Source organism: Gorilla gorilla, chromosome 2, assembly GCF_029281585.2.
Source record: "Gorilla gorilla gorilla isolate KB3781 chromosome 2, NHGRI_mGorGor1-v2.1_pri, whole genome shotgun sequence".
Taxonomy (NCBI): Eukaryota; Metazoa; Chordata; class Mammalia; order Primates; family Hominidae; genus Gorilla; species Gorilla gorilla.
In genome coordinates this window covers 146,406,045-146,429,504 of record NC_086017.1, presented here as the reverse complement: position 1 = coordinate 146,429,504, position 23,460 = coordinate 146,406,045, and the positions used below count along the sequence as shown (strand labels likewise).

Below are 23,460 nucleotides of genomic sequence, written 5' to 3'. Positions count from 1 at the left end.
TTGGTTAAACAAATTGGTTCAAATCAATGACAACAGTCAAAATAACAAGGTGGTCCAAAATGAATACCGTCAATCAGATTTTGGTAATTTTCACAAACGCCAGAGAGTAATTTTGTAAAGATTTTAGGAACGTTAAGTACATTGTCTGTTTTTCAGATCTTTGTGTTTTTTCATCCAGTACATCTTAACTTCAAATGCATTTAAATCAATTATGCCTACACTGTGCTTTTTACATTAAAAAAATAATTGTAAGTGACGCAAGTGCTAAACATATGAATTTATTATGGTACACCCATAATGCAACAGAAGGCCTAAAATACAATGTAGGCCTTAAAGTGATACTACAAAAATCCATCTATTGAGATGGAAATATGCTCATATTGTAACAGGTAAAAGAGCTGGCTGCATAACTTCAGATATAGTATAATCTTGCTTTGTAAAAAACAAAAACCAACTATTATAGACATGCATGGAAAAGACCTTGGAAGGATATACAGCATGGTGTTAATAGCAGTTGCCTCTGGATAGGCAGAAACCTGAATATTTTTCATGTGTTTCTCTTTGCTTGTTTGAATTTTTTATTTTCTATAATAATCCTGCATTGATTTTATATTAAAATAAACAGTTAAAGCATTTTAAACAACAAAGGAAATAATTTGGAGTTCAGGGTGTTTTTGGTGTTTTTGCCTCTACTTAAAAAATAATGAGATTCATTTCAACTGATTATTCTTTCTTTTTTATATACTTTATAAATTGGTCAAAAAGTGAGTATTTTCAGTTAGTTTAGTTTTTACAGTTTCTATGCATAGTATGTAGGACATGAGATAGGACATGAGATAAAATGATAACCAAGTCATTGGAGATAATCAAAGTGTATTAGTTCTTTCATTCAATAGGGTGAAAAATCAAGCATACAAACCACATCAATTTTATCGCTATATTTAAAAATCCAGTGACTGGGAGTACTCACTTTTGAACACTGTGTTGCACTGACAATCTTTTTTCTCCTCTAAACTGTTGTTAATCAAATTCCCCTGCTATCCTCTGAGGACAACCATTTTAACCCCATTTCCCCATGAGAAAATGGAGGCATGAGCAGTGAAATAATCTGCCCAGGGGCACACATCCAGCAAAAGATAGGGCTGGGAATAAATCACAGCGGTGCTTGATTTTAAGTTTTGAATACTTCAAAAGCCGTATTTCCTAGGCCTCTGTTGAGCTGCCATAGTAATCTCAGCCTGGAGAACAGCCCCTGGAGGTGTCGGGTGTCTTCTTGGCATGCAACAAGGGCATGGGGCTAAACTAAGTAATCTATGAGAATGAGCAGCTGTGCATCATTCCCATCAGCCTGGCTCACAAACCCTGCACCCTTTTCCAGTTCCTTCCAAGTAACTAGATTGAGGGTCCCAGTCACAGAATCTCCAAGTGGGATTACCCATTGAATGGCCCCTAGAGCTCCTTCTGGGTTGCATAAGGGCAGGTTAGGTAGGGCCAGCAGGAGGAGCTAGAGTCCAAACTCGACCTCTCATGATGCCAGGGGTCCCCAAAGTCTTCCAGTGCAGGGCAGTTAATGTTCCTGGTGGTCCCCTAAACTAATGGCATCTCTGCTCAGATCATTAGATGCTAGAGCCCCAGATACTAATTTTCCTCACTGACAAGACAGCTCTACCACCTGTCCTGGAACAAGAAGGAGCACTGGAGTCAGGGCCTTTCTGCGAGAGCGCAGCTCCATGATGTGACCAGCTGACCCAACCTCTTTTGGCAAGGGATCAAGAGAATGGGGACCCATGCACATGCTGAGTCTTCTGCCTGTGAGCTCTAGACTGAATGTAACTCAATTCTGTTTCCCTTATTGTCTCCACTGCATGGCATCATGGCATCTCATTGGCTTTTTTTTTTTTTTTTTTTTTTTTTTTTTTTTGAGATGGTGTCTCGCTCTGTTGCTCATGCTGGAGTGCAGTGGCACAATCTCAGATCACTGCAACCTCCACCTCCTGGGTTCAAGCAATTCTCCTGCCTCAGCCTCCCGAGTAGCTGGGACTACAGGCATGCACCATTATGCCCTGCAAACTTTTGTATTTTTAGTAGAGACAGGGTTTCAGCACGTTGGCCAGGATGGTCTCGATCTCTTGACCCCGTGATCCGCCCACCTCGGCCTCCCAAAGTGCTGGGATTACAGGCACGGGCCGATTTTTTTTTTTTTTTTTTTTTTGAAGACTGTTCTGGTATTTGTTTTTGTATTTGCTCTTTGTTTGGTGTGTTTACTTTCTTTTTAAGAGGACATCAAACAGCCACTGATTTCTCCTTTCTGGGCAGGTCAGCTAGGAACACAGGTCCATTTGGCTGTGTTGGTGATAGTACTACATCACCAACATAGACCTTGGAAGGCTGGTTTCAAATCCAAGTTCCATTTCTTATTACCTATAGAACCTTGGGAGAGTCACCTGACTTCCTGAAACTTCACAGATGAGATTGTTACAAAGATTAAATGACACCGAAGTGATGCGTGTTGAGCACAGCGCAGATGAGTAGTAGGATGAATCCTCATCACACAGAAGGTGTCATTACGGCTGTGTCTATTTTAGTAGATGTCTTCCCAGCAAAGAAGGGAGTTACTACTGCTCATTTTGGAGGTCCAGGAAGATAGTATTTGAAAAGCACCAAGGACTTTTCTCACTTTTCAGGGTAGAGCATAGCCGTGGGAACCCACTACCATGTTTGTGTTTAGAAAATGGGACTTTACTCCATTTGTTACTTCTTGTAAATAATTTTGTTGTTATTACTTGAGCTGATAGTCTGGGAGCATTAATACTTCTTGCACATAGGGAAAAAAGTGTCCTTTACCCTTCATCCCAAAGAAAAAAATACTGAGGTCATTCATTGGCATATGAGTAGCATTTATCCACTCAAGTCTTTGATTGAAGTACAATGCCTTTGGAGATTTTTATTCTCTTCTTTAGGATATGCGTGTTTTCTAAATTTCTGAGCACATAAATTTATAGTCAAATTAGAATATCATTATATCAAAAAATAGCCTTGGTTTTCTAATGGGACTTTGAGATCATTCTCTGTCACACTTGCCTCACTAGCAGGTATGGGGAACAGGAAGGAGGAGTGGAGAAGCACCTTCATTCTGGCCATGTGATGATGGCTGTAAATGACAGTGACCAGGTTTGAATTGTATGGAAAGATATGGCCTAAGGTTGGAGGCAAAGGGTGTCCTACTGAGCAGAGTTGAAAACAGAAGTGAATTCTGGGCTCCTTTCATTGGTCCACAAGAGGATGAGATAAGTGGCTATTGAGAAGATTGAAGATTAGAATGAAATCAGATGGCATTTCCAGAGAGAAGTAAAAGTAAAGTTCTGGGGGTAAGGAGACCAGTCTAGGCAACTGTTACCCAGAGCTCTCTGCTGTCTCATTTTGAAAGTTCAGCAACAACTCTTTTGGCCATTGCAAAGGCCAGTGTAAGCAAACATCCTGGGATCTAATTAAAGGGGCAGGGAGGAGGTGTGGTGAGGAGTTGCCTTTATTCACCTGTACTGAGAAATGGTAGGTACACAGGTTCTGTAGGGATCAGGTGCAGGTAGTCTGACCCCAGGTGCTCTCTGGGACTGGGTGGAGTGACTAGAACTCCTCTGGGAAGTGGGCAGAGCCCCTCCTGTTGCCCTTGTATTTTCAGGGCCTGCTCCCGGCTGCCCCCAGACATGTATTTCCCATTAGTGAGTCAGGCTGTGGGTAGTGCCTAGTCGACCTTGCACTGGGGAGAGGGAAGTGGAGGAACTCAGAGCAGTGGAGAAACCAGGGCAGAGTGGGTTAAGTCAAGCTCTGATGTTTCAATAAGACTGCAGCTCCTCTCCACAGACACTGCCACTCTCATTATCTCTGTCAATCAGATCCAAGCAGCAGAACTTCCAAGTTGCTCTCTCTGGCTGACAAACTCTCTGTACATGTTCAAAGACCTTCCTGTGCTCCGGAAGCCTAATTACCGGCACTCCAACTTGCCTCTGCAATTCTCTTCCTTAAAACCTTTCAATTGTCATCTGTAAAATCCTTTACCACCACCACCTTGGTGGTTTCTGATGAGTGAGGCTTCAGCCCGGCAGCTGGGAGCCCCTCCTGGCTCTCTCCCAGGCCAGGTTGTAAGAAGCTTTCCGAATGGGCATGAAGTCACCTCTTGCCTCCCACGAGGAGCAAAACTGCACTTGAGACAATGCTTAGGAGCTTTATTTTGAAGGAGCACGCAAAATTAGAATAAACTGCTACTCTGCAGATGTTCTTATTCCCTCTGAGACCCGTCTCAAACGTCAAATATCCAGGAAGTCTTCCCTTACCTCCTCCACTCAAATGTTCTCAAAGCCCCATGTTTATGCCACCGGACTGTAAAACCCTCTAGAATCAGCAAGCACAGTGCTTAGTCACAACTAGCATACACTGATTGTGTGTTAAATGAATAACTTGGGAATTCTGGAAGTCTAATATCAGAAATTTTATTTGTTTTCAGCATTGACAGAAAATATCTTGAATGTGAAATCTTGCTTGTCAGACAGTTTTGTAATTCATTCTGTAAGTGCTGAATTGTTCTTAATCAGATTAAGGTATTGGGCAGGATAAGATGGGTCTGATTTTTCTTTTCTTTTCTTTCTTTCTTTTTTTTTTTTTTGAGACAGGGTCCTGCTCTGTCACCCAGGCTGGAATGCAGTGGCGTGATCTTGGCTCACTGCAACCTCTGCCTCCAAGGCTCAAGCAATTTTCATGCCTCAGTCTCCCGAGTAGCTGGGATTACAGGCATGCGCCACCACACCTGGCTAATTTGTATTTTTAGCAGAGACAAAGTTGTACCACATTGACCATGCTGGTCTCAAAGTCCTGGCCTCAAGCAATCCACCTGCCTCCACCTTCCAAGGTGCTGGGACTACAAGCATGAGCCACTGCGCCCTGCTGGGTCTGCTTTTTCTACTGACATGTTATACTTATTTAGCAGCTGGTAGAGACAGAACCAGGGTGCAGCTGATTTCATAAAAGCAGGCTTTGCACTAACTCCACCGCTTACTGATTTGATGTGCTTCAGGAGCAGAGGCAAGGTGTTGCTAATCCCAGATGATAGAGGACCTAGACACCAGCCATAGTTGACTTCAGGACCCGGTTAATGGTGTAGCCATTTCACCCACTCCAGGCTGGAGCCACTCTGCCCATGGCAACAGGGAGTACTGTCATAGAAGTACCCCAGCTCCTCTTTCCACAGTCTCTCTGGGAAGTTGCCACCTTTCTCAATCTTCCGAGCAGCTGCCATGGCACTAAACCTTTCACAGGATAGGAGGCTTGCTGACTCCATAGCTTACAAGTTCCTCAGTGTCCACCCTAGCACAGAGGGGGTTACAGTGTGGCTGGCTGCCAGTGGACTCAGATCTGAACTGGGGACCATTCTTTCTCTTTTAGCTGTAAGTTGGGAAGGATAAAAACTGCCCCCTCCCAAAGTGATGGGAAGGGCAAGCAGAGAACATAGGTATGCAGCTTTGCAAATTGTAATCCTCTCAGCTCCAAGGGGAGAGTATGTATGCAAAACACAAAAGAGGCCTGGTCCCTGGAGAGGGTGAGAGGCAGTGTTGAAATTCAGGCAGGACTTTTCATTGGAGACTTATCAAAGCAAATCATCCGAAAAAGGCTTCCTTACCTTTTAGTAAGTATGGAGCAAAGGTTCTCATGTGGAACATTCCAAAAAGCCTCTATTTAAAGCATGTTAGATGACCCTTCTCTTCCTTTCTCACCCTTTTCCCTTGAGGGCATCCTGGGGGAGTGTTGACCTCCCCACAGACAGGGACCCTCTCCTGTGGCCCATCTGAAGCTGGCCAGCTTTGGAAAGCTTTCCACCTCTTCCTTCACTGATAGGTGATATGGGATCATAGAAGAGTGAATTCTCAAGGAAGAAGGGCCTTTTCCAATTACTCTCTTTAAAGCTAAGAGGTACAAGTCCCACACAGAAACTGCGACTGGCTCAATGGAGCATAGCCGTCAGAGGCAGAGCAGGATGGGAACCCAGGCCCTGGCCCCCAGTCCAGTGCCTCCTTCCCCTCTGTCGTTCACGGGGAAGGAAAACACAGAACCTGAACGCTTAGAAGCAGGGTAGACTTTACTGCTTAATTTGGGGCTGATCTATTCATGGTCCTCAGCCATTTGGAAACAGCCCATTATCTCTTGGGTTGGAGACTGTGGCCTTGGCACCTCTACAGGCTTTGTGGTTATAGGGCCTTTCACACCTCCATGCTGGGCTCTTTGATTAGTTCCAACATCCATGCTAAGGGTGTCCCTGTATCCCCTACCCTGAACACTGCAGGTTCAGATTATGAGGCCGTGAGCTGAAAACAGGAGGAATTGGTATGCTACTGCCTTTGGGATCCCTTCAATGGGGGTTTGTGGTGACCAAGTGCTGCTGACACTCACATCTTGGTTGGACATATCCCAATAGGGTCTCTCTCCAAATGACATGACTTCCCACATGACGATCCCGTAGCTCCAAACGTCGCTGGCTGAAGTGAACTTGCGGTAGGCGATGGCCTCTGGAGCTGTCCATCTCACAGGGATCTTCCCTCCCTGAAAGAAGGAGAAACCGTGGTCAGCCCAACAATCAGGTTTCTGATTGAAGGCAGGCAATAAAAAACTTGGCATGCACATTCTTCCAAACTCTCACTCCCATATCTTGTGAATTATGACAGACAGGCTACTCTTGCTTCGTGCACAAGCTATGTTGCTGTGCCTAGTTAGAGAAGCTCAAGGTGACCAGCATGCCTGTGCTGGCCTCTAGCCTCATGTGGATAAGCCACATGTGCCCTGGTTCCCTATATGTGGATTCCAATGTTGCTGCAGGGGAGGTGGGTGGGAGGAGAGAGTGTAACTGTCATAAAACTCACTGGAACTACCTGAGATTGGCTACATGAGAAACAAGTTATGGTTTTCTTTGCTCCCTGGCAATGTAAAAGCTAACACATTTGGGTCAGAAGGAATTGCAATGGTACAAAAGGAAAGAAGAGTGATGAAGCATGCCTCCTGGAGAGCCCTGCCACTACAAGGTCATGCTACGCTGCCTTCTGCCCCATTTTCGTTGCATTCCACCTCTGGGGGGCAGGTTTCCCTAACTCTGTAGCATGCAGATAGCCCTGAGCTTCATGAGGGTTGAATGGTCCCAGTGCTGTGGTCTTTCTACATGCTGGCTGTCCTGCCAGCCCTTCAGTGGAGGTCAAGATTCCAGAGTCTGGAGATGCTCTTTTCTATAGGGCCACTCTTAGGCTTGTTTCTCCTTCTTGCCTCCAATCCCACACTGGAAGTTTCTAAATTGGCTCTCTGCTTGGCCCTCAGCTTGTCTGCCAGACCTTGGCCAGTTTTGTTTACCTAAGGGATTCACATCTATCCACTCATTCATCCATCCCATCAACAAATAGGCAATAAGCACCACTTTGTGCCAGGTCCTGCTGAGAAGCTGATGTCCCAGAAATAAGCCAGTGTCCCTGCCCTCAAGCTGAACAGGACAGTGGGGAGACAGACAAGAAAACAGAAACTTAAAATATATTGTTAAAAACATTGAAAAGTGAGGGAAGGTGAAGATGAGAGTGGGTACAAGGTGTTCTGAAAACCAGAGGAGACTCCCCTACACAGGGAAGGGTCAGGGAAGGCAGGCAGGAGCTGTTAGAGAAGCAGTTTCTGGTGGTGGTTAAGAACTCCTGGAGCCTTTGTCTGGGTTTGGATACCAGTACTGCCTCTTTCTACCTGTGCGGCGGGGGCAAGTAACCTACCTCTCTGTGCCTCAGTTTCTCATCAGCACCTACACAGCCCAGTGTTAACTATTATTTTCACTATGCTCAGCCCTAGAGAACAAGTAGAAGTTAACCAGGCAAAGTGACTGGAGGAGGGAAGTCCAGGCAGAGAGCAGCTTTCTCAACGGCCAGGGATAAGAGACAGGCTGGGACATACAAGCAATCCACAATGGCTAAAGCAGGGAGTTCCTGAAGGAGAAGTAATGGGAGGTGAGCATAGAGCAGACAGCTGGCATGGCCTGTGCTGTCCAGCATCAGTGCCAATTACAGCTGTTAAACAGGGTGCTTGCCAAGGCTGTCCTCCAAAGCTCATCACTCCCTATAGCAAATATGACCCCCCTTTTCAGTTTTTCATACCAAATGCCAGGATTTCACCCCATCATGCTTTTTTCCATGCTTAGGCTCTGTCTCACTCCATACTACATGGAACATGAAGCCACTGGCTGCAGCAGTAACAGCACAGAGCAGGGACGGCAGCTCCCTCACTCCCCTCCTCATTTACTTCATGCCTCCACTGAAAGAGGATATTTTTATACTGCCCATTCTTACAATCTGCTCAAGTCACCAAAGATACATGGTTGACGTTAGCAAAAATACTGTAAAAATGTAAAAATGGTTAACCCGAGCTAGGCAGAAAAGAAAAAGGAGCAAACAGCAAAGTGTATTTTTATCTGGTTTCCTATCTGGAGCCTGGGAGGAATAAAGGCAACCAGGCTGGACCTCCCCAGGCACACATCCCACTTTCTGCAAAGAAGACAGTCCTAATTTCCCCTGAGGATGGTGGCAGGCTTTTGTGGAGGGGGAGATGTCCTCAGCTCAAATGCCAGCTACACGACAAATGCCTGGAGGGCATGCTCAGGCTGTGGCTGCAGCCAGACTCTCTGTTCTCATCATCCCCCAGAACATGAATGAATTTATTGGTTTTATCAACATGTTCCCCACGGCTGGGAAGAGAGGTGAAGAATTCATCCAGTGAAGCAGCAGCTACCAAACACCTGGAGGTCAATGTCTGATAGTGCAGAGACCCCAAGTTGTGTGTTGCCATTAGGGAAGGTGCTGTTGTCACACCTCGAGATGGCCTGGGCTCCCCCAGAAAAGAGGGGCTTTGGTTCTCTCAAAATACCTGGGTTAAGTGAGGTAGGAGAGAATTGGAGTTTAATTAGTATACTGTGTGTGTGTGGTGTGTGTGTGTGTGAGAGAGAGAGAGACAGAGACAGAGAACCAGATTGTGTGTGAGAATGTATCAATCTGTGTGCGAGAGTGGGAGACAGAGAAAACTTGGCAGTGTAGGTCTCTGAGTAAAAGAGAGTTAGGGCTTGCTTATCTTGTGTGTGTGTTTGTGTCAGAGAGAGGAGGGGAGATGACAGTGTGGCTCTTCTGAATTTCAAAGAGGTGATTTGGGAGTCTGAGAGTGTCCTCCTCTGCCAAGTCTGGAGCAAACCCCAGGGGCTGTCAGTGACAGCTGTGGAGCCGCTCCCTCCTGCCTGGAAAGTGGCAGTGCCTGGCCCACGGCAAGGAGCCTCCAGCCCTCCTGCCACCTTGCACTGTTGGGCCTCACTGAACACTGAGCTTGGGCTGTCACCACCGCCCCCCTCCATCCCAGCAGGTGGCTGAGCCTTTGAGAAGAGCCCCTGGACAGGCAGGTGACAGCTTGTCATGGCAGGCTCTCCTGCTCAGCTGAAGAGAAGGGGGACACTGACTTGGGAGGCAGAACAAAAGGAAATGCAAAGTCAGGGGAGCACAAGAGTGGGCACTTTGTTTCCTAGGAATTTTAAACCTTCCTTCCATCTTTTCAAACATCATTGTCAATGTTGCCTTCTGGTGCTCAGAGGTAATCATGGTGATGATTATTGATATAATCAATATCAATATCAATTATTGACATAATTAATATTATCAAGCGATGATTATAACTTGTCTTCAATTATGTGAAAGGAAATCTATTAATTTAGAGGATGGTGACCAGCCCTGTGGAGGGAAGCAGAAGAAAAGGAAGTGGAACCCTGCTGCAGCAGGCAGGGTTCTGCCAGCCAGGCGGTCCTGCTGCTGCTGCATGAGGAGCTTGGACCAGACACCAGGGCCAACACAGCCATGTGACTTTAAAGTGCCCTAAGAGCCCCCAGCTCCCCAGTGCAGGTATGAGGAAGGGGCATAGAGGAGTGCTTGCTCCATTGGGTGGTGAGGAATATCAGGGAAAAATTCTCAGGGCAGTGAAGAATGCATGGGGCTCACTGGAAAGGAATCTGCATTCATACGGACACAGAAGTGCTGACACTGGGCTTGGGGAGAGCACTGTCCCTGGCAGGGGTTTCTACAAGGTACCAGATGACTTGCTTCCCTGGGGGATGCTAACGGTATGGGTCTGCTTTCTGCAGGGACTGGGTTTCCCTAGAGCTGCCGCAGGGGTCACTGTTGGAGCATAGGGGAGGGAGAAGAGAAGAGGAAGAGGCAGCTCACTGTCATTAGGGGTCTGAGTTCCCTTCAAGACTTCATACACACCTTCCACACAGAGCTTTGCATTGAATGGTTGTGTTGCCAAGAATTCTTCAAATGTTTGAAAACCACTGCTTCAGAAAAATTATGTCTTAACTCAGATATACGATAAACTTAAGATTTTGTGTCTGTGTGTGTGTGTAGAATTTGGTGAACTACGAGAAGATATCTGGCAGTGAATTAATCCTAACCCTGCCATCCTCAAGGTCATCTGCTGACCCACATCCACACCTGCCAGCAGGTGTGATGCCAACAGGTAGAAGCTCTTGGTGTAGAGGCACTTTAGTCCCTCAGCTTCAGACAGTCGGCAGCAAGCATCTATGCAGCACCCATTCTGTCCTCAGTACCCTGCTGGGGACATGGTAATGATGAGCCTCAGCCCTACTGTCAATGGGCAATGGATGTCCCTAACACCATCCAGCCAGCACACTGTCTTGCCACGGTGAGGTTACAGAAGTAAAACACATAGCTTTGGTTCTAGAGCCCACCCAAGTATGAAGTTTTCCAGGCCAAAGTCCAGGCATATGACTGATTCCTTTTGCTAATTGCTTATTGTTGAGAAGCCCAGAGGGTAGCACTTCTATGTGTCTGGGCATTGCTACAGCACTTTTCTCCACCATCTTGTGTGAGACAAAATCTCAATGGGATTATGGCAGAAATCCAGCCATTCATGAATACTGAGTATTGTGTTCATGGACTTGTTCACCAAATATTTCTGTTGTGCAGCATGAGAGAATCCCCTTGAAGTTTGGAAGTGATAGGTTCATGGCCGAGTGTATCATGAAATGGCTCTGAATTTCATAATGCCTGCTATTCCAAAAGATTTATAATATATAAAGTATATTGAGGTTGTTGTGAAAGTCCAACATGATAGAAATTGAAACCACACAATATATTCTTATTATCATTAAACAATAAATTATTGAATGTTGCGTATTGAGTTATATCCCCACAAAAGACATGTTGAAGTCCTAACCTGTGAGACCTGTGAATGTGATCTTCTTTGGAAACAGGGCCTTTGCAAATATAATCAAGTTAAAATGACATCACACTGGATTAGGATGAGCCCTAAATTTCATGCTGGCATCCTTATAAGAAGGCCGAATGAAAATACAGCAACACACCAGGGAGAACACCATGTGAAGATGGAGGCAGAGATTCGGGTGATGCATCTACAAACCAAGTTATGTCAAGAATTGATGGCAACTAGGAAAGAGGCATAGAATAGATCCTCCCTAGAGCCTTCAAAGGGAGAACGACCCTGCCAACACCTTGATCTCAGACTTTCAGCCTCCAGAACTGTGATAGAATAAATTTCTGTTTAAAGCTGTTTAGTTTGTGATACTTTGTTATAGAAGCCATGAGAAACTAATACATTGAGTATATACAATTTTATCAGATACTAGTTTAACAATACCATTGTTAAGCTCCTAGGTGGCAGAACCATCAGGGGCTACTATTAGGGGGCAAGAGGACTTGGGAGTGAGGGATAGCTCCAACACTTTATATCAAAGCCCCTCGATTAACCACAGGGCCCCTCTAACATTTCATCACTGCTGTTGATCAGACCTCCGCCACAGTTCATACCTTGAAGCACTGCCCTTTGTCATCCTGCCTGAGGGAAAATTCTATCCTCACTCTACCATCAGTGTCCCGAGACTCAGACGGCCACTCCAGGCCTAGGTAAATGCACAACACCGGCTGAAAGCTAGGCCAATACACATTTTCTTTGATTACTCAGAAGGCCTAGCCCAGTGGTTCTCAAGGTTGGTGACCTACTGGAATCACCTGGGGAAAGTTTGTTTCCTTGCTTGTTTTTAAAGCCATGAATATTTTAATTTATTCGAATTTCTCGGAGTGGTGCCCAAGCATTGGTAGGTTTTTGGTGATGCTTCAGGTGATTTGAATGTCAGGCCATTAGTCACAGCTACTGGCTGGAGCAGTGGTTCTCAAATTTGAATGTGTATCAGAACCTACTGGAGGGCTCATAAAACTGGTTCTAACCCAGACTTTAAAATTTACTAGTTCTGGGGTAGGGCCTGAGAATTTGCATTCCTAACAAACTCCCAGTGTGATTCTCACACTTTGAGAACTGCTGGCATAGATCAATCCGACATAAGTCATGGATTGCTTTAGGAATTGTCTTAAATACAAACTCTGATAATTGTTAGTGCCTGGTTTAAGAAGGATTCTGAGGCTTCATCACTGGGCTCAACAAGAGGTTTTGACTAATGACTACATGTAAGAATCACCTGAAGCACATTCAAATCATCAATGCTCGGGCACCACTCCCAGAGATTCTAAATTAGAATACTCAAGGCACTAACAAAAAATAAAACTTTCCCCAGGTGACTCCAATGAGCAACCAAGCTTGAGAACCACTGGGCTAGACCTTCCAGGTATGGAGAGAAAAGGGGTATTTGTGTTGACGAGCAATGTCTTCCTTGGGTGAGGAAGTAGGTAGCTGTTTGTATGGCAAGTGATATGGTTTGGCTGTGTTACTACCCAAATCTCATCTTGAATTGTAGTTCCCCTAATCCCCACTTATTGTATGAAGGACCCAGTGGGAGGTAATTTAATCATGAGGGTGATTACCCTCATGCTGTTCTCATGATAGTGAGTGAGTTCTCACAAGATCTGATGGTTCTATAAGGGGCTTTTTCCCCTTTTGCTCAGCACTTCTCCTTCCTGCCACCATGTGAAGAAGGACAAGTTTGCTTCCCCTTCCACCATGATTGTAAGTTTCCTGAGGCCTCCTCAGCCATGCTCAACTGTGAGTCAATTAAACCTCTTTCCTTTATAAATTACCCTGTTTTGGGTATGTCTTTATTAGCAGTGTGAGAACAGACTAATACAGTAAATTGGTACCAGTAGAATGAGGTGCTGCTATAAGGATACCTGAAAATGTGGAAGTGACTTTGGAACTGAGTAACAGGCAGAGGTTGGAACAGTTTAGAGGACTCAGGAGAAGACACAAAAATGTGGGCAAGTTTGGAACTTCCTAGAGACTTGTTGAATGGCTTTGACCAAAATGCTGATAGTGATATGGACAGTGAAGTCCAGGCTAAGGTGGTCTCAGATGGAGATGAAGAACTTGTTGGGAACTAGAGCAAAGGTGACTTTTGCTGTGCTTTAGCAAGGAGACTGGCAGTTTTTGCCCCTGCCCTAGAGGTCTGTGGAAATTTGAACTTGAGAGATATTATTTGGGGAATCTGGCAGAAGAAATTTCTAAGCAGCAAAGTATTCAAGAGGAAGAGAACATAAAAGTTTGGAAAATTTGCAGCCTAACAATGAGATAGGAAAGAAAAACCCATCTTCTGGGGAGAAATTTAAGTGGCTGTAAAAATTTTCATAACTAATAAGGAGCTGAGTCTCCAGGGCATGTCAGAGACCTTCACCACAGTCCCTCCCATCACAGACCTGGAGGCCTAGGAGGGAAAAATGGTTTCCTGGGCCAGGTCCAGGTTCTCCCTACTGTGTGGAACCTTGGAACTGCAGAACTGTATCTCAGCTGCTCCAGCTATGGCCAAAAGGGGTCAAGGTACAGCTCAGGCCATTGCTTCAGAGGGTGCAAGTCCCAAGCCTTGGCAGCTTCCACATGATGTTGGTCCTGTGAGTGTGCGGAAGACAAGAATTGAGGTTTGGGGATCTCTGCCTAGATTTCAGAGGATGTATGGAAATGCCTGGATGTCCAGGCAGAAGGTTGCTGCAGGGGTAGAGCCCTCATGGAGAACCTCTGCTAGGGCAGTGTGGAAGGGAAACGTTAGGCTGGAGGCCCCACACAGAGTCCCCACTGGGGCACTGCCTGGTGGAGTTGTGAGAAGAGGGCCATCATCCTCCAGACCCTAGAATGGTAGCTCCGCCAACAGCTTGCACTGTACACCTGGAAGAGCTGCAGACACTCAAGGCCAGCCTGTGGAAGTAGCCAGGAGGGGAGCTGTACCCTGCAAAGCTTCAGAGGCAGACTTGCCCCAGACTGTGGGAGCCCACCTCTTGTATCACCATGACCTGGATGTAAGACATGGAATCAAAGGATATCATTTTGGAACTTTAAGGTTTAATAACTGCCCATTGGATTTTGGACTTGCATGGGGCCTGTAGCCCCTTTGTTTGGCCCATTTCTTCCCTTTGGAATGGGTGTATTTACCCAATGCCTGTACCCCCATTGTAACTAGGAAGTAACTAATTTGCTTTTGATTTTACAGGCTCATAGGTGGAAGAGACCTGCCTTGTCACAGATGAGACTTTGGACTTGTATTTTTGGGTTAATGCTGGAACGAGTTAAGATTTTGGGGGACTGCCGGAATGGCATGACTATGTTTTGAAATGTGAGGACATGAGGTTTGGGAGGAGTCAGAAGTGGAATGGTATGATTTGGCTATCTCCCCACCCAAATCTCACCTTGAATTGTAGTTCCCATGATCCCTGTGTGTTGTAATAGAGACCCAGTGGGAGGTAATTTAATCATGGAGACAGTTACCCTTCTGTTCTACTGTACTAGTGAGTGAGTTCTCACAAGATCTGATTATTTTATAAGGAGTTTTCCCCCCTTTTGCTTGGCACTTCTTGCTGCTGCCATGTGAAGAAAGACATGTTTGCTTCCCCTTCCACCATGATTGTAAGTTTCCTGAAGCCTCCCCAGCCATGCTGAACTGTGAGTCAATTAAACCTCTTTCTTTATAAATTACCCAGTCTTGAGTATGTCTTCATTAGCAGCATGAGAACAGACTAATACAGCAAATATTTTTCAACATTGTACTAAGCCTCAAAAGATCTTAAAATGATGAAAAAGGAAAAAAGCAGCAAATTGGCCTCATTAATGTTTCTGTCAAGTATATCTGTGGCCCAAAGGAAATGGAGGGCAAATTGAGATAAAGTTTACATTGTATGTCAAGAGTCACCCTGGAGTTGGCAGGTTGGACACTCTGCCTTCGAGCAGTGACCCTCCTGACTGTGTGGTTGACCAGCCTGGGTACAGCACCTGCTTGCGAGTGAGGGTCTGTGCAATCCATTGTAGACAAGTTCACACACAGATGGGCCTGCCCTCAGGGGGCATCCATGTGGCACACCCCTGCTCCTGTTCCACAGTCACTGTCTACTGCACTGCTCTAAAGTGAGCTGCAAGTGTTTCTGTGTCAAATTAGAAAGGTATTTTAGAATAAATGTCTCAACTTAAAAGCACTCTGAAAGTACACTGACCCATTTTCCTCAATCTAATGAGTAAAGGGATATTTTTCCAGATAAGACTCATAACAACTAAGAAGGAAAAGAAGTTTTTGCCTAAAAGGTTATCTTGCTCTGAGTGTCACCAGCTTCTAACAGCTAGTGGAAATGGCTTCTGGCTGCTGAATTGCAACTGAGTCTATATAATAAAGAGGCTGTTCCCAGTTCCCCAGGATGCCAGGAATTTGCATGAAAACAGTCTCTCATCTTCTGAAAGAGTTCATCTGGCCCTGCTGCTTATTTCTTTCCAGAAGCCACAATCTTGATGGTGACACTGTAATTTATTACCGTGCTAAGGATTATGATGCAACATACAGAGAATGAAAACTTGAGGTGGGAAGCAGGCTGCAGGAACAGGTGAGCTTTTGGAGAGGATGGTCTCGTTTGTCATGCAAATGGCACACATAACAGAGAAGAGGGCTGGGAGAAAAGACAACCCAAAAAGACACACAGCATTAGCTGCCGACAAAATTGTTTCTAAATAGAATGTTTTTCAAAGCTTTTCTTGAAGCATTAGCTGCTCCTCCAAAATGAATGGCAGAATGTATTTCGTACTAGTAATAAAATATGTGATTTGAATAACTACAAATGGAAAGATTTACAATCGGGTGGGGTCCTTGCTGCCTCTCCCCTGAGCTTTGTGAGCACTGAAACCCTTCTGTGCAATGCTGCGAAAGGTAATTGCAGCCCAAATATAATTTTCCAGCAGCTACAGAAAGGCTTATTTGGACATAAATTAACTAAAAATATGTGGATGATAGTGTGTATTTCATGTGTGAAGAACAGAAAGGCCACTTGGTGACATTTCCCAACTGGAAAAAAAAATCTTCAACCAAACAGACGTCATTTTTCTGTACTATACTGACTGGGCAAACAGCTCTCTTTTACTATCCACACCCAAAACAGCCTCTGATGGCCAGGATACAGGCATTATTATTTCTTTTTATTATCCAGTGCTTCTTGAGTTTACAATTAAAAAGAAAGGATGGAGAGACAAGGGCTAAATAATTAACTAGCTGCCTTCATTCATTTGACAAGCAGGCCCCTCTCTGAGACAGGCCAGGGACAATAAAGGGCAAAGAAACAGCATCCCTTCTGCCCTGAGGAGGACACTGTCCAGGGAATCCTGCAGTGGTAGTCAGGTCTTTAGTGGTGCAGCTCCTATGTTCATCGCCTCGCTATTCATGACAGCAAAGACATGGAATCAACATTAGGTGCTCATCAATGGTGGGTTGAATAAAGAAAATGTGGTACATGTACACCATGGAATACTATGCAGCCATAGAAAAGAAAGAAATCATGTCCTTTGTGGTAACATGAATGGAGCTGGAGGCCAGAATCCTAAATGAATTAGTGCAGGAGCAGAAAACCAAATATCACACGTTCTCACTTATAAATGGGAGCTAAACATGGAGCACACATAGACATAAATATGGAAACAACAGACACCGCAGACTACTAGAGGTGAGAGGGAGGGAGGGAGGGAGGCATGGGTTGAAAAACTACTTATTGGGTTCTATGCTCACTACTTGGGTCCAATACACCCATGTAACAATCCTACACATGTACCTCGTGTATCTAAAGTAAAAGCCAAAATTATTTTAAAAATTTAAATGAAATTACCCTAATTTAGATCTTGCTAATAAAAATAAAAAATAATGGTGCAGGTGTGTTCTCTCCTTGTTTAGTCCCTGAAGCCTGGGTCCTGCTGTCAGTGTTCCTGAAGTGAGTGCTCTGGAGAAAGAGCAACTGGACTAACCCCAAAGGGCTTTAGCTTCTCTAGACACTTTGCTCTCGCAGATGGTGGGGTACTGATAATGAACAGAGAAAGCCAGCATCCCATCAGGAATGTAGTAAGCAGGGCTGGACTTGCCCTGCTGCTGAAACAAAAATGCCCTCCTCCAAGGCAGGTGGGGAGGGGACAATGAGCCTCCAGGCCCTCTGGGTGACAGGCTGGCATGGAGGACCATGGAACAGGGGGCAAGAAGGGTTCAGGAGGAGGCTCAGAGGCCACCCCACTATCTCCCCTTCTGTTTCCAGGCCACGTCCAGTGTTTCATCCACTGCTTCTCTGACAATGGCAGGAACTGTACTTTTTCCCAGAGCCTCTCTGCACCCATCCCTCACTGCTGCCCACCCTCAGCCCCAGGCTCATCCTAAGAGACCACAGCTTCCTCTCTATCAGCCAGTCTGTTTGCCACACCAGTGACCCCTGGGCCTTTCCCCATGTTTCCAGGGTTTCCATCCATCAGTAGGCCATGATGCCATTCCACCTTTCGCATGTGTCTCCCCAACAACCCTTGGTCACCCAGACTCTTCTCCCATTCTGTCCCTGCCCTGTGCATGGAGGCTACATGGGCTTCCTACTGCTCTGAGGTGAAGCTGCACTTGCTACTGCAGGCAATACAGCTGGCAAGTCCTCCTGACATCGAGTGGCTACTGGTGGGGCTGCTGATTCCAGTGGATGCTCTGTCTCTGGAGAACGTTGGGGCTCTCAGATGGAGACTGGCCCCTGCTTAGCCAACTTGGAGACCTCTGTACAAATCTGTGGGAAGGCTGTGGGGTGTTTTCTATTGTCCTTATCATGGCCTTCAATTATTTTTTCTCCTCTTCATGTGGGGTAAGCAGCTGACAGACTGTCTATGGCAACCCGTTTTAAGAGACACACTAGGTATATTCCTTCTTTTCATTGCAATGTTTGAATGCCTTACAGTGTCCACTGGCCATGCTTCTAGTCTCTCTTCCTGCCCCCACCCTCCAACAGCTATTTAAAAATAATCAGTCACATTAAATAGCTTAAACTCTTCTGGCCTCCTGAACTGCACTTCCTTCTTGGCATGGTTTCTCCCGCAAACAATCCCAGCAGTTACAACTAAGTCACTTAAACACTCTGTCTTACCGTCTCCACCTGCCAATAGGGATAATAATACTTAATTATCTCAGAGGGGCGTATGAGGAGCTGTTAGCTAATGCTGGCAGAGTGTGCCAGTGCTGACGGAGCTGCTCCACCTGCCTTCCTGCATGAGCCCTGCTCTCTGGGCTGTCTGTCCTCCTCTGGTGGTGGTGAGGGATGGCCAAGGAGGGGCAGAGTCTGCTTCAAAGGCTGTATTGGGAGGGCAGCTCCTTCCTGTGTATCTTCTACACTGGGGATGAAACCAAGTATTCTGAGTCTCTTTTTACAGGCACTGGGAACTGGACAGGAGAGGAGGGTGACCAGGGGTCCACACCTGGTAAAAAGTGGGGGGGTGCTCTTGAAACCTCCCATTCCAGATCCCATGCTGCCTTTTCCTCATATTGGATGACAGGAAAGAAGGAAAGAAGATACATGGAGAAGTGTGTCCTTGCATATGGAGGGCAGATAAAAATCTCCCAAAGGAAAAACAAAAGGATTGGCTTGTGTTTTACTTTCCCAGAGCATGGAGTCCCTAACTGTCAGCCAAGGGTCCCACCCCACCCACGCTGTCACCCCTCAGACTGCCCGACTCACAGTGAGCTCTGGGATATAAAAGAGCATGTCAGTTTACTACATCTTTGATAGTTGAGAAACGTTGGTTGAGAGATAAGAATATTAAGGATATTAAAGTGCCTCAGAGTAAAATGGGAAAAAACATTGATGCTTTGTTTTTTTAAATAAAGCATGAATAAGCACATTTACACTGGGACTAAGACGGATGACTCTCTGTGAGGAAGAGGATGTGAAAATGGGCAAATCTCGTAAGCTATGCAAGAGTATAAATTGGCAAAAGGCTTTCAGGAATAAACAGCTACCAAAATTTAAAATATACAAGTTCTTAACATCACACGAAGGACAGGCGAACATCACGTGCCTCCAGAAGCAATACCCTAAGAAGGGCACACTGTCACTTAGGCAACACATAAATAACCCGAATCTAAGCATGAAGGGACATCAGACAAACTCAAAATGAGGAAGAGTCTATTACACAATATTTGAAAGGTATCCTTTAAAAATTTAAAAAGTATTGTGAAAATTTTCCGGATTAAAAGATATTAAATGAACATGATAACTAAATGCAGTCTCAGAAGCTAGACTGGATCCTGTACTAGAGTGAAAAAAAGGCTAAAAAAGATACTTTTTGGGTCAATTGACAAAATTAGAATATAGATAGTAGACTAGATAAAAGTATTTTATCCATGTTAAATTACTAAAGTTGATAACTGTACTATAGTTATGTAAGAGAATATCCCTCCCTATTCTTAGGAAATACGGAAATACACATGAAGAGTCTAAGAATAAAGAGCGATGATGTATGTAATGTATCTTCCAAGAGTTCAGAAAAAAATATTTTACAGAGAGAGAAAGAGAGAAAGGAAGAGAGCAAATAATAAAGAAATGGGGTCAAATGATAACAGTAGGTAAAGAATCCGGGCAAATGTTACATGAGTGTTGTCTGTATTATTCTTATTCTGGGAATTTTCTTTAAGTTTGACATTATTTTTTAAAAATTAATGTGCAAATTCTTTGATCTAGAAATTTATCTTCTTGAAATTTATTTTATAGAAATATACATACGAGTGCACAGATATGTCTATATAAGAATTTTCACTGAAATGTTGTTTGAAATAACATAGCATCAGAAGCCACCTAGATGACCATTTAAAAAGAGCTTGTCTCCAAAGGCATGAAGTGAGGCACTGAAGGGGAAAGGTAATATTCAGGATAACTCATTAAGTAACAAAGTAAGCAGCCTATGAGTAGATCATTATGTATGGTATGAGACCATTTTTTGAGACTAAAATGTATACACAAAAAATACACATATGCATACACACACACAGTAAAGAGGAGAAGAAAGCACACCAAACTACGAATGATAGTAATTTCTGGGAATTGGGAAGGGGGAGTCAGTTTCACTTTTTACTTTAAACACATTTTTATTTTTTAATGTTATGAAGCATTTTGTTTGTTTATTTTTAAATTGCAGATTTTATTTTAGATGGTTTTATTTTAGGGGTACATGTGTAAAATTCACTTTTTACTTTAAACATATTTTTATTTTTTGATGTTTTGAAGCATTTCATTTGTTTTTAAATTTCAGATTTTATTTTAGATTATTTTATTTTAGGTGTACATGTGTAAGATTATTACACGGGTATATTGGACCCAAATAGTGAGCATGGTACTGAATAGTGGATTTTTCAACCCATGTCCCCCTGGTCCCCCGCCCTTCAGTAGTCTGCAGTGTCTGTTATTCTCATCTTTGTGTTCATGTGTGCTCAATGTTTTGCTCCCACTTAGAAGTGAGAACAGGTTGTATTTGGTTTTCTTTTCCTGCATTAATTCACTTAGGACTATGTCCTCCAGCTCCGTCTATGTTGCTGCAAAGGACATGATTTCTTTTTTTTTTTTTTAATGACTGTGTTAAGAAAATGATGGATCGGTTTTTAAATAAAGCCATAATAACATTTAAAAAATATGGCACTCTAGAGATTTCTTTCTTCAGATAGGTCAACAACCTTCCAAGTTGGACCAATAAGCCCCCTTCTCCTGCATGTTCTGGGATTATTCCTCCCCCAGGTGTAGGGGAAGAAAGTAGAAGGTTTTCAAGGCCAAAAGTAGGTGAATGGGGCTGGTTATCACAGCCGTGCAGAGCCACAGGGAAAGAGTCGAATTCAGGGTTGGAAGAGCACAAACTGAAAGGTCTCTTCTTCCTACTGTGAAGAACCCAGCTGCCTGGGGGCAGCCATATTGCTCCCTGAGTACCCGGGCTCCTGCCCCATTCTACACTGATCATTCTCCTTGATATCTCAGATCTCCAGGGGCATGTCTGTCACTCATTCGTTAATTTCTTAATTCATTCCACAAACTGTTACTGAGCAGCACATGAAAGCTCAGAGGTACTGTGATAAAAGAGGAAGCCAGGCCAGCTGCTGGGACAGAAGAGTGCCGTGGTAGGGCAGGGACATGAGGAGTGTGGCGAAGGCTTTGAAGAGCTACTGAGCAGGATGTGGGAGGAAACTGCCATGAGACAGGGCACAGGTTGTAAGAGCAGCATGCAAGCCACAGTGCAGGCTGGACCATGGGCCAAACTGCCCACAGCTGTCCCCAGTCCTCATTCTTGAGGCCTCTGATGCCGCTGGCCTGCCTAGGCCTGCACTACAGAGACCTCACTTGGGGGTAAGCTGGGGCTCCTCAGCTAGATTTAGGCTTTAGCAAATGCTGCTTGCATCTTACCTGTTCTTTCCCCACTGACTAATCTCTTTATTGTTTGATCTACTTTAAGATTTACTTTCCATTTTCCCATTCCTTAGAAAACCAGCCCTTGGAGTTGCTCCCACATTCCCAGACCTAACTTTCACCCAGCCTGGTGGGTCTAGAACCCTGGTCTTTGCTTCCCTGCCTGTCCTGCTTGGGCCTATGGTTTCCAGTATGGCTGTCCCAAGGGCAGCTGGGCTTGTCAGAGTGGGAGGCAGAGTCACCTCAGTTTCCCCTCCTCCAACCTGGGACTGGACCCTTTCCCTGTGGCTCTTGGTGGCCACTATCATCATCCCCACTCACCAGAGGTGTGGCCTTCCTAAACTTGCCACAGCCTGAAAGCTCTGCCAAGAACTGTGGGGCTTCAGTTCCAGAGTTTTATGGAATCTTGAGAGTCATAGCAGTACCTTCAGCTGAAGCCCCCAAACTCCTCTTTTCAGAGGGTTCCAAATTCATTTTATATGAGGCTAATGAGCTGCGAGCCCTGCAAACAATTTCCATTTTCTCTAATGCCATGGTCTCCCAAGGTTAGAGAACTTACTCATTTTCATGGTGTCACAGGAACTCAGATGGCTCAGAAGAGAATCCTTAACCACAAGTCAGGAGAAGCCCAGGGAAGGGCCTAAGCTCTGTGACATCTGTCAGTGGCAAGCAGAAGCCTTCCCATCAGGCCTTGTTGACCCTGGAGGTTCTGCATCCTACAGGAATATTTTAGTATCTCCCAAGGATTGGGAGATACATCTTTTGGATTAGGCCTTGCATCTTTCTGGGCCCTTCAGGGCCGTATTTTACTGCCTGTGGCAAAGGGTGGGTGAAACGAGGACAGGTGGAGGTGGGGGCAGGGCATCCTAGCTCTGCAGCAGAGTAGGCGTGAAGACAGAAACAGAAATTAAACAGCCAGCAAATCAGTGGAGCAGAGAGGAGCTTGTCTGCTTCCCCCCTCAACGTGCTCTCCCCTCCCCTCAAGTAAATCCCAGACAGATATAAATCAAAGGTGCAGGCAGAGTAGAGAGTGATGGAATAACCTAGGTCTGAAAGGCCTTAGACTAGAACAGGGAGCAGCGGCCTGGAAACACATGAGAATCTTAATGTTGTTGGCCAAAGGTCATTCCAAAGCTTCTCAGGTAAAAATCAAAGCGAATGTAATGTTCAAAATGTCATTAGGTTGGGTTTCTAAGCAGAACAAAGGAACATTTGACTGGATTATGGAACTACCAACCAAAATATCTTCTTTTCAATGACAAGTGCTGACTGGTATATGGTGGCTGGAGCTGAAAAACATTATTTTGCCGTTGTGATAATAAAGACTAGTTCAGATAAGACTCATCAATGGATGCTGAAATTGGGGGGCAGTGAAGTGAATTTTTATGAGGAGCAGGATATTTGCATGGCCTAACATTATTTTCCTGTAGATTGCTAATTAGTCACAAGAGAAAAATATGTAATATATACTGTACATAACTATACATTGGAGAAATTGGACAAAACCTTGACCAGGTGATCAAAAGTAATAATACCAATAAGGAACAGATGGACATCAGGTGTTTCAAAATATAATAGCCCAGGAAGGACACAACATCATTTATGTAGGATTATAGCCAAGAATGTAGAATCTGAATCTAATTATGAGAAATATCAGAAAATATGACAAATGAGGAATGTCTTATTAATGAAAAAAGGTGACTTGTATTCTTAAACAAGTCAATGTCATAAAAGGCAAAGAAAA

At 44.7% G+C, this 23,460-nt stretch overlaps 1 protein-coding gene across 1 annotated transcript in view; it reads right to left on the bottom strand.

The window, feature by feature from the left end:
- EPHB1 (EPH receptor B1) overlaps window positions 1-23,460 on the bottom strand; it is a 473,721-nt gene that overhangs the window by 16,425 nt on the left and 433,836 nt on the right. Inside the window, exon 13 of the mRNA XM_055383292.2 lies at window positions 6,439-6,588. Coding sequence (XP_055239267.1) covers window positions 6,439-6,588 — 150 coding nt within the window. The remainder of the gene's footprint in view (window positions 1-6,438; window positions 6,589-23,460) is intronic.